Source organism: Pteronotus mesoamericanus, unplaced genomic scaffold, assembly GCF_021234165.1.
Source record: "Pteronotus mesoamericanus isolate MK-2021 breed Mesoamerican mustached bat unplaced genomic scaffold, CSHL_Meso_final contig_214, whole genome shotgun sequence".
Classification (NCBI taxonomy): domain Eukaryota; kingdom Metazoa; phylum Chordata; class Mammalia; order Chiroptera; family Mormoopidae; genus Pteronotus; species Pteronotus mesoamericanus.
The window spans coordinates 3573630-3584578 of NW_026555089.1; the positions used below are offsets into that span (position 1 = coordinate 3573630).

The window sequence follows — 10949 nt, forward strand, 5'->3', positions numbered from 1 at the left end:
ACACAGTGATGTTTCTCTCTCTTTCTTTCTCCCTCCCTTCCCTCTCTCTAAAACTTTGTTAAAGGAATTAATGAACACACCAAACTTGGTTTGTGACTTCTTGTTGGCTGAGGCTCTGTGGGGGTGAATTTGGGCCAGAGGAGGCCTTGGATGAGTAGCTATAAACTCAGATGGACAGATCTTAGGGGTCTCCAGGCTGGAGGAGGTTGTATGTGGCCCTCTGGTTGTAATCCCACCCTCAGGAGGCCCTCAGCTTTGGGTCCTGGTGGGGGTGCCCCCGGCAGGCTCCCACAGAAGGTCAACCCAAAGGCCTGGCCAGCGGCTAGTGTGGCAGTTATTCCAAGCTCCAGATGCTATGGGTATCCCCTAGCCACCTCTCCCTCCTCCCTTCCCCACCCCCACCCAGCTGAGCCTGAGAGATGTTGTCCAAGTCGCAAGAGTCTGTCCCAGATTCTGGACATTTCGGTAGTCCTTAAGCCTTTATTCGGAGAGGGATGTTTATGGAGCAGGAGTTCTTAAAGCAGCCTCCCCTGAATTAGGAAGGGAGTGTAGACTCTCCTCTGCCAGTGCTAGTTAGGTGTATGCCAGAGGCCGAGGCATCTAGGCTCGGTGGAGAAGCTGCCTGGTGCATGAGAGGGGGCTGTTCACGTGCGTCAGGGCCACATGTGAATGAGGGCAGGGAGGTGAGCAAGGCCGAGAAGCCAAGGGCACATGTAAGACTTAGTTGAAGCAGGAGCCTGGGCCCTACATCTTTCCCCTCAGCACTCTATCCACTGCGATACGACCTCGAGGCCATGGCTTTTCCTCTTTGAGCCTGTTTCCTCATCTGCAGGAGGAGACAATCATGTCTACCTGGAGAGGAGATGGTGACTGCTGACCCCAGGTCAGCAGCCTCTACTGCTCAAGTCAAATGAGGTCGGTGGGGCACTGCCAGAAGCTGTCAGAGCTGTCAGCAGACTCTAGAACTGGCCTGGAGTTTGTTAAATGAGGCAGTGGGAGTAAGAGGATGGGGGTTTAGTCTCCAGTTTCCTTGGGATTTGTCCAAGGCCGGGCCCTGCCAGGCTCTCCCCTGGGGATGGCAGGAAGTGGGAGAGGCTTGCAGGGGTGGGGAGGACGGGCTAGGTCTGGGCCCACGGCCACCTCCCTCTGTCGGGGGGAGGGGGCGGTGCGTGCACGCGCACGCGCGCACAGGTATTGTCACTTCTCCTTGGCCAGAGTACTGGGGCAGCTGAGGGCTGAACTGGAACTTTTGGGAGGGCTAGAGGGCCCAGTGGCCCCCCAGGTACTTTTTTTGTGGCCCTTAAGCCCAGGAGGCCTGGTGTCAAAATGGCCCTGCCACTCTGAAGGGACCCAAGGCCTGAGGCCCGCGATGGGAAAGGACTATGGGGAAGAGAGGCAGGGAGAGGATCAGGAGGCAGAAGGCACCACGGCACCCCTTCCAGCACCTTGCCCCTGCCCCCGACCCCAGTGCTATTTGAAGTGGGACAGGAAATGGGCGATGGGGTAGTGGGGCCCATCGATGCCCAGGCCCTGGCAGAGGCCCAGCAGACGGAGGCGGGCCTCGGCCAGGCTGGGCCCAGCACAGGCCACACTGCAGTAGGGCTCCTCGTACTCGCCGGGCACCCGGACCTCCTCTAAAGATGCAAACTGATTGAAACGCACCAGGCCCCGGTCATGAAGAGCCTGCAGAACCTCTGGGCTGGCAGTGGAACTCAGCACCTGCAGGTGCTGGGATACCAGGCCAGTGACGCCCACCAGGTGGCCACTGGCCCGTGGGTGGGTGGGCAAGGCAGGCCGCAGGCCGCAGGCCACCATAGCAGCAGCGAGCAACAGGTCCACACCGTAGAGCTCCAGGATCCAGTCTCGCAGGTAGAAGCCACCCATGCGGGGGTTGATCTCGATGAGCCGAGGCCCAGTCCTGGTCAGCTTGAGCTCCACGTTGAAGACCCCATCCAGCAGCCCGCAGCCCAGGCAACAGCGGAAGGCCGCCTGCACCAGCTGCGCCTCCTGCTCCGGAGCCAGTCCAGTGGGCATGCAGGCTGCCGTCTCAGTAAAGCCAGGTAGCCGCGTGGGGCCATTGTCAGAGACAAAGGCAGCCAGCAATCTCCCGCCAAACACCACCAGGTCCACATCGTGCTCCGTGCCCTCGATGAACTCCATCAGCAGCATGGAGTTGCCCCAGCCCAGCCCAATGCCAGGGTGGTCTGCCTCACCCTGCAGGTCGTGGGTGATCCTGGATAAGTGCTGGTGACACTGTGGTGCATCCTCCACCAGCCGCACGCCCACTGCACCTGCGCCAAACTCCAGCTTCATGACGCCTGGCAAGGGCACCTGGCGGACAGCCCTCTCCACATCGGCCTCACTCTCCAGCGGGCAGCAAGGCACAGCGTGGAGGGAGGGTGCAGGCCAGGGCGGGCCTTGGCAGTGCAGCAGATGCAGCTGGGTGCAGCTCTTCTGCTTCGCCAGGCGCATGGCGGCTGGGGGGCTGCAGGGCAGACCCAGCTCCTGGCAGAGCAAGGCTGTGAGCACCAGGCAGTCGTCCCAGTAGGAGAAGCAGCCATCCAGCTGCAGGCCGCGCGCCCGCACCATCTCCGCCAGCAGCCGTGCGTTCTCCTCATCCTTCTGGTGCTCTGTCACGTCAAAGTGGATGAAGGTCTGCACCAGCTGGGATGCAAAGTGGCTGGGGTCTGACTCCACCAGGTGCAGCTGCAGAAACCACAGGAAGGCAACACACTCACGTTAGCCTGTGCTGGGCGCTGGGGAGACAGAACGGAGCCTAAAAGGTGGTCTTGGCCCTCAGAGGAGACGGGTTCACCAACATTAAGTGCTCAAAAAGTTTCTGTCAATGATTGAATAAATGGAAGGTGCAGAGGCGGGCAGCGTAGCCCCTCCTGGAGGGGAGAGACGGCACTGGAGGAGGCAGTGCTCTAGCTGGGAACTGAACAAGAGGCAGCCAAGGAAAGCTGTCTGCAGGAGGGAGGAGGCAGCGGGATGAGGGAGGGATGAGGAGAGCAAGTGGGCCCATTCCCACAGGCAGCCTCAGTCCTGGCCAGGGCTTGTAGGGAAACCACCAGTTTGGGGGCTCGGGACATGTGGTCTCGTGTCTTAGGGCATTATGCTCTTGGTCATCATTTATCCAGTGTGTTCTGACAGTGGGGGGTGCCCACAGGAGAATCCAGGGGGGCCCCACACCTCCAAAGTTCACTGCCTGCGGGGGGGAACCGACACAAAGCAGCTGGTACCCAGGGCAGAGGTGACCCCTGAAGAGAGCGGGGAGGGTGGCTGTCTGCACTGTAACACTTGGCAGTGTGAGGAGACAGTCCAGATGCACGCGGTGTAAAGGCAGGAAATGAAGAAGCATAGGAATGGAGGAAGGGGAGGGTTGCCGAGGGGGTGTTGTACTGTGGGGGAGGGGAGAGGAGGCCCCTGTAGTAGGTTGGGCCCAGAAAAAGCCTAGACATTTGGCCTCCGTTTTCTTATCTGTTTAATGGGGTTAAGAATGTCTGCTGGGCCTGCATGGCTCCAGATTCTGTAACAAGACTACTGCCGTCAACGTGATTCTGGATCTGTAAGCTGTTCCCCAGCACACTCCTCGCGCCCTCAGAAATTCAACCTTAAAGGAAGCGTCCGACATTTCTGCAGGATAGTGCCAGGCTGCTTAGCGTGGCATTCAAAGCCCAGGTTCTGGCACTGACCCTGAACGCCTTCCCCACCTCCCCGCTCCAGCCTGTCTACCCTAGGCTCCTTTTAAAACTGGCAGACAAAATTGGGCTAGCGGTCCAAGTTCAGACTTCCAACCTGGGCCAGGTGGCTGGTCCCAGCGAGACCGCCCCGCGCAGACCCCGCCTCTAGTGGCGCTGGCCCCGCCCCCAAGCCCCGCCCACCCCCTGCCCCGGTCCCCGCCTCCACCCGCTCCAGGGCCTGGCCCCGCCCCGCGCCCCGCCCACCTTAAGCCCGTAGTCGCGCGCCGCCTCCCACACGAACTTCTTGCTGACCCCGCCCGCGCCGACCACCAGCAGATGCTTTCCCTCCATGAGACAGCGGGCCGAACGCCGCAGCATGGTCTCCACGAGTGGCGCGGCGGCCGCCGCCTCCTCGGTCGCCGGCCTCGAGCGCGGGGCTGCCCAGAGCCCCTCGAGAGTGCCGCACGCTTCCAGGCACAGGCCGCTGTTCAGCTCCAGGGCCACCGGAGTCAGCGTGCCACCCACCACCGTCAGCGCGAAGTCTACGCCTAGGCCAGGCGGGGGCGTGGGTTCAGCGCGGACTATCCCCGGGCCTTGCCATACCCACCCTTGCACCCCTCCCGCCCCACCCCAGCCTCCGCCCCGGGCCGCCCGCACTCACCGAGGAAGTCCGTGCCAGCCAGACGCCCGCCGCGCTGCGGGGCGCTCAGGCCAGCCTCCAGGGCCAGCACGGCGGCCAGAGCGGCCTCAGCCGCCGCCTTGACGCGCTGCCGCACAACCGCCACCTGGGCCGCGTCGCCCAGGCCACACTGGGCCAGCACCACCTCCAGCGTCCGCGGCAAAGAGTTCTGGTGCCGCAGAGGCCGGTCCCCACGGCCCGCGGCGCACACCACCTGGGCAGGGTGAGGCTCAGGGGACGGGCGGCCCAGGAGGAGTCCTCCCAGGACTACCCCCGACCCGTGCACGCACACCTTCCCCTGTGTCAAGATCCAGGCCAGGCCTCTCTGGACACTCAGGAAGCCCTGTTCTGCAACGTGACTCACACCACACACCACCTCCGCTGCCACTTGCCCATCTGGTCCCTAGAGCCCTGGGGGATTCCACCCAGGTTTGCAGGCCCAGCTGGGGTCTCTGCTCCCTGAGGGCTCTGAGCACCTGGCTTCTGGCTCCTGGCTCCTGCAGCCCTGGGGACTGGGCCGACCCAGTGTGCCCCAGCTCAGGAACACCCTGAAGACCGGACTGAGTCTCTCCCTCTCAGCCTGGCACCAAGCTGTACACCCAGGAGGGTCCCCAAGCCTCCCTGAGCTCCCCAGCTTGCAAGCCCTCCTAAAGGGCTCCAGGCACTGGAGGTTTATCAGGGACCCTGGGTCAGCCTCTTGCGCGGGCAAGAGCTCCCTGGGAAGAGCATTCAGCCCTGAGGGGTGGGCCCCAACGTGGGATATCAGTCAAGGCAGGGAGCGGTGCAGGACGGGGTGGAGGGAGGGAGAAAGTGTCAGACCCAGGAGTCCCCCAGAGGCAACCAAGATTCCCCTTCAAAGATTTCGTCCTCGCTCACCTTGCTCAGCAGAGGCCTGTCACCCTGTGTCCGACACACCACAGCACAGATCCGCACAGCCAGCTCGGGGCCAGCTGGGGGGCTGCCTGGAGAGAGAGAGCAGTGAGGCCTGAGCCCAGCACAGAGCAGCCAGGAGGCCAAGCCAAGCTCTCACCCCTGGCTGGCTCGGGGCCTCTCACCTGGGAAGGGCAGCCGGGCGGGTGGGCACACAGCCTCCACTAAGACACTCTCCTCCTCCTCCAGTTTCTCCAGCAACGCCAGCACTGTGCCCACCACTGTGCCCATCTCTGCGCGTGGGTGCAGACGCAACGCCTGCCGCCCCCGCCAGCGCCAGCTGCTGAGCTTGATGGCAACCTGCAACAACAGGAAGGGGAAGGGGCTTCCTCCCCACCCCATGTAACTGCAGGATGAGATGTCATACCACAGAAGCCAATGAGTAAACTGGGTAAGAAGGCAAGGGGACTGCCACAGAGAGATGGGCACAAAGTTGGGGATAACTTCCCAGCAGGACTTGGTAACCGTGTGCGGTCCCACCCCGCGGGCACGTGCGCAGACCTCGGGGGCAGGAGCCTGTTACCTGCAGGGCGTCGCCCAGGACCGCAGAGTGCAGAAAGGCCCCGACCTCCTCCTTCACGAGTGCCTCCTGGCCCTCTTTGCTGCTCAGCTCCACCAGCCGCAGTCCCGGGCTGGCACCCCCTCCCCGAAGCAGTGCGGGCGGCTTGTAGGTGAAAGCCAGGGTAGCTGGCACAGCCACGCCGCCCTGCTGGGCCAGTAATTGTCTTGTCAGCAGTCGGTCCTCCAGCAGCCTGGCCAGCTCTGCTGACGCTCCTGTAGGGCAGGTGAGGTCGCGGGCGAGCTCGGCTGCTTCCTGGCCCAGGCCAGGCCTGGGGCCCAGGCCTGCCAGGAAGTAGGTGGCTTGGCGCTGGGGTACAAAGTCGTCCAGGAATGTCAGGCCCCCCGGGTGGAAGCTCACTGCCTTGGAGACCAGCAGGGCCGCCTCTCCTGGCCGCCCCGGTGCTGGCACCTTCGTCAGCCAAGCAGGGGACAGGCAAAGAAGCATGTTTCCTGGGGGCAGAGGGGGAGGGTTGCTGGCCAAGAAAAGCTTCATGCCCCCATCACTTCCACCTCCAGCCCGGGCCCCCGGCTAGTGGGGGCAGCTGCTCCCAGAACCCACCCTCCCTAAAAGCATGGCAGCTGGTCCCCTGGAATGCAGGCAGTTGCCAGGGTCGGTGGGTATTTTGGGATGCGGCTGCGCCAGGACAGGGCTGTCCTTTCTGAAGGAGGGGGTGGGGAACTTGGGCATACACTCACCCGGACTCTGGACACCGCCCTCCAGCAGCACGGACAGGAAGGTGCTGGGGCATCCCAGAACGCACAAGGTCACCTCTGCCCCAGGGCAGCCTCGGGGAAGAGGACACAGCCAAGCTCACCAGGGGCGCCCCTTGTTGTCTTTCTGCACGCCTCCCCCCGACCCCCATGGCCCTTCTGGGTAGGGATGGGAGGAGTGAAGAGAACAGAGGGGAAGCTGGGGAGGGAAGCGGAGGGCGCTGCCCGCCCGGCCCGTCAGACCCGCTGCCTTCTCTCCGCAGCTGGTCTCGGAGGCACTGGAGGCCGGGTAGTCGGAGGCCGGGGCTCCATCCTGACTCTCACTGACTTTCTGTGGGACCCAGGGACCCCGTGCAGTGGGAGGAGGGGTCCGTGCCCCTCAGTGTCCCAGTCTGCGTAATGCAGCTGAGGCTGTGATTCCTCGTGTGTTCTAGTTCTTTGGTGGCCGCCTGGTATGTAAACTAGGTAAAGCAGCGGAGAAATCTTGGGTCCCCACTGCTGGCCACCTCTACAGCAGCTCCAAGACACTTCTCCAGAAGCTTTGGCTCCACAGAACAAGGGTTGCCAGTTCCAGGGCTGGATCTCCTGGGTGTGGAGGGGAGCCTTGATCTCTGAGTTGGCTGGTGCCAGAAGCCCTCGCAAACAGTGCCTGCCTGCCTGCCCACAGGTGACCGGCTCCCCTGGCTTCAAACTAGCCAGACTTGGGGGGAAGGGCTGTGGGCGCCTCCCTCAGCCCAGAGGTCCCCCCTCCGTGGAGCCCTCGGGCACCTGTTTGGGGCACCTGGCTGCGGTCCTGGGTCTCTGGAAGGCCAGCGTGCTGCAGGCAGCGCTGCAGGAGGCTATAGTAGTAGGTTGTCCAGGCCCGCGCCTCTGCCCCTTCGGGGCAGCCCTTGCAGTCCAGGCCCACGTCGAGGCGCCAGGGGCTGGGGCCGCAGTCTGGAGGTGGCCGGCCAGAGCCTCCTCGCCATGGGCCCTCCTCATCCTCCCGCTCCTTGGAGCCCAGGGGGCAGTCGCACGTGGAACCCAGCGGATCTGAGGAGAGCTGGGGGGATGGGGTAGGGCAGGTGTGGTAGGTGTTAGGCAGGGTGGTCAAGGGGCACATTGGATCACCCAAGAGAATAAGCACAGCACCCACTCTCCTGACCTTGGGTTACGTTTGGGGCAGACCCTGTCCCATGAACCAGGAGAGGGTGAGGCTGGATCGGGGAATGAGGACCAGGAACGTGCAGGTGGTGGTGCTTCACACTGTAAGTGCAGTGCCCGGGGGGAGGGGCGCCGCAGGCTAGCCCACCGCTGTCCCCCTGCCGGCTCTTTTACAGGGTCTGCCCTAGCGTGGTTCACAGGGGCGGAGGTTTTTGTCTGTTTTGTTCTTCAAGGCAGTGCTGGCACCTAGAACAGTGCCTGGCACGCGGTGGCTGCGCAGCCACCATTGACAGAGGGATGAGTGAACGGAAAACCGAGCCATCGCTCTCGGACCACTGCTCGTCTCTCTCTCTGGCCTCGGTGACCCGCCTACCGTCATGGAGTTTTGCTGAGGCCTGAATATGTAGGCAAATCTGTTCCTTGTCATCCCCAGGTTGGCCTCGAAGACCTACTGTGCGCCCAGCCCTGTGCTAGGCATTGGTAAGGGAGAAGCTGATGCCTTTGATTCCAGATGTTCCAAGTCATGGAAGTGCCTTCTTTGGGTGAAATCTCAGGATTCCTGGCCCTCTCTCGGCACCTGGCCGACTCCCCCATGGGGCTGCTCAGAGGCCTGGCGCGAACACACACACAGGGGGCCCCTCCTCCAGGGGACGAGCTGGGCCATGCTGGACAAATCATGAGGTTTCTTTGGACCTTGTGGGTGCTGGGTGCCCGCATGTCCCACCCTCGGGTGCCAATGAACCTTGGACCGAAAGCATCGCCTCAGCACAGGGGGCACAGCATACTGCACGCGGCCGGGAGGGCAGAGGGCCCGGGCCGGGGCGTGAATCCCCGCTCCCCAGGGCCAAACTCGAGGCCTGGCGGCCCTCCTTAGGAGGCAAGCGCCCCGAGAGCCCAGACCGGGTCCATTGCCATGTCCCCAACCCTAGAATGGTGCCAGGTACCTAACACATGCTTGATAAATATTGAGGAGTAAATGAATGCCAGAGACGGACGGTGCCCGCCTCCCAGGGCTTATGGGGAAAGACACGTCCCAGCGCCCCATACACAGGAGCCGCCTCTCCTGTCCTGTGACACAGAATGGCGAGGAGCCAAGGGGGGAGGACATGTGCAGCAGGCTGTGAGTCTGAGCGGCGTGCAGGGCAGCCCAGGGTTAGGCGAGGCTTCTGTGCACCGCAGGCGGCCCTCTGGGCCCTCTCTCTGGTGGGGTCTTGGGCATTTCGGGAGAGGGGCCAGAGGGGACTCACCATCTTACAGGTGGAGAAAGGCTGAGAGCCAATGGCAGAGACAGACAAGAGAGAGACAAGAAGGGGGTCAGAGCATTGCGGTCTCTACCCCAATGCCCAGCCCCTGCGACTTTGGGGGTGGAGAGGTGGACCCCGCAGCGCTTCTCTGTGGTCCGTGCCAAGAAGTGCAGGAGGCTGCCCCGCCCCACCCCCACCCCACCCCCACCCCCACCCCCACCCCCACCCAAGGAGGCGGAGGGATTTCTGGCGCCCTCACCCAGGGTCCCCGCCGCCGCCGCCGGTATGGCCCCAGAGCCCGAGCTCGCCCCAGCCCTGCAGCGCTGAGGGTCCAGGCACTCAGCCCATGCAGCGGGGGTGGGGAGGGATCCGCGCGTGGGTATATGGGGGCGAGTAGTGTCACGGGTCCCGCTGGGGGGCTCGGGTGCTCAAGGTCCTCCTGCTCACGGCCCCTGCCCCCGTAGCTCCCCTCCCTGGCTTTCCCCGGGGGCGTGGGCAGGAGCCGAGGTACCTGGCGGGTGACTGAGGCACGGCGGGGCTCGGTGGGTGGCAAGGAGCGGGCAGGGGCTCGGCGACAGCACAGCGGCGACACAGCGCCGGGCTGAGACAGCACCGCTTTATATAGAAGCTCCCGGGGCATGCCCAGTGCTGGGCAGGGGCGGCTGCGCCGGGGGCCCTGGGGCCAGACCGGCTGCCAGACGACCCGCCCCGTCCCCGCCCCTCCTGCCCAAACCCGCCACCTGTCAGGAAGCCTGGGGTCCCGAAGGAGGCAGGGCAGGCAGGGAGGGCCAAGGAGAGACAGGCAGATGGGATCCTCAGAGACTCAGACTGTCGAACAGAGTCAAGGCCCGTGGAGAGCGATCGCCAGGGAGGGTCACAGATATAGGGCTGTGGCAAAGAAAGGACAGATGTGAGGACAGAGGCAGAATGGAAGAGACCGAAAGAGGACGGGGTGAGGGGAAGGGAGAGCAGAGCCCACAGAAGCGGACTGGGGCCCGCCTTTGGTGGGGGCGGCCAGGACAGCCCTGGGGCGCACAGTGCAGAGCTCTGGCCCTGGCTGGTGGCCTGGGCTCCCCAGCACACGCGGCTGGCAGCTGTCTGTCCCAGCCACGAGCACTCTGCCCGTGGCGGACTCTCCGGAAAGAGCTCCTTGGCCAGGGGTCCCTGTGCACTGGGTCCTCTCCTCCCTTGCCTTTCCCAACCCTTACCAGAGCATCTTGACCACGGTGTGAGATGCCCCATAAAGGGCGGTCCCAGTTCTCTGGGGACAGACACCCTCTGTCCTAGGGGGGCTGAGGAGGGACAGGGTGGGCAGGCTGGGGGAGTACCAGGGGCCAGAGCGTGGGAGGGGGCCACCGGTAGCCCCTGCCCTGCCTGCCAACACCAAGGTCGCCGAACACCCGCAACTTCCCCAGGACACATGTCCTTACGCCCGAGGGCACCCACAGAAGCACACACCCAAGAGGCCTGGCTCAGGGCCGCACATTGGCCCCAGGAAGCACACCCAGAGGCCAGTGCCCTTGGCTCCGGTGTGAGTGTCACACCAGGTGGGTTCCACTCCTCGTCCTGGCGCGGAACCTGGGCACCGCCGCTTTCTGGTTTGCAACTCACTCTCCTCCTCCCTGAAGTGGGTTGGTTCCCATCTCACAAGGCTGTGAGCGCCGCCACAAGCCTGCGCCCTGCACACATCGCTGCTGTCACGGTCCCTCCCCCTCACGCCCCCAAACTCAAGCCATCTCCCTAGAGGACCCCTGGCTGTCCCCGAGGGCCCCCTGGGCTGGGGAGAGTACTGAGGGGCTCATGGCACTTATAGGGACAGAGGTGGCAGTTTTGGGTCCTTTCTGCAACTGCATACAGAGCAGCTTGTGAGGACCCACCCCTGGAGAGACTCCGCGGGGAGGAGTGACTTATGCAGGGTCCCCGAGCCCCGCCCACATTCCCCCAAAGCTTTCCGGGCTGGCTGTTCAGGGACCTCCTGGCTCTGGGTCCCGAGTCCCC

General features: G+C 63.9%; 1 protein-coding gene across 1 annotated transcript; it reads right to left on the reverse strand.

Moving 5' to 3' along the window:
• Positions 1–1470: 1470 nt before the first annotated feature.
• Positions 1471–8972, reverse strand: CARNS1 (carnosine synthase 1). Its single transcript, XM_054570545.1, has 9 exons — positions 8955–8972; positions 7333–7606; positions 6550–6639; positions 5816–6303; positions 5418–5592; positions 5239–5324; positions 4345–4576; positions 3948–4231; positions 1471–2706 (listed from the first exon to the last, which is right to left on the reverse strand). Exons 1-9 carry the CDS (start codon positions 8955–8957, stop codon positions 1471–1473), a joined length of 2868 nt encoding a protein of 955 aa, XP_054426520.1. The 5' UTR covers positions 8958–8972.
• Positions 8973–10949: the final 1977 nt, after the last annotated feature.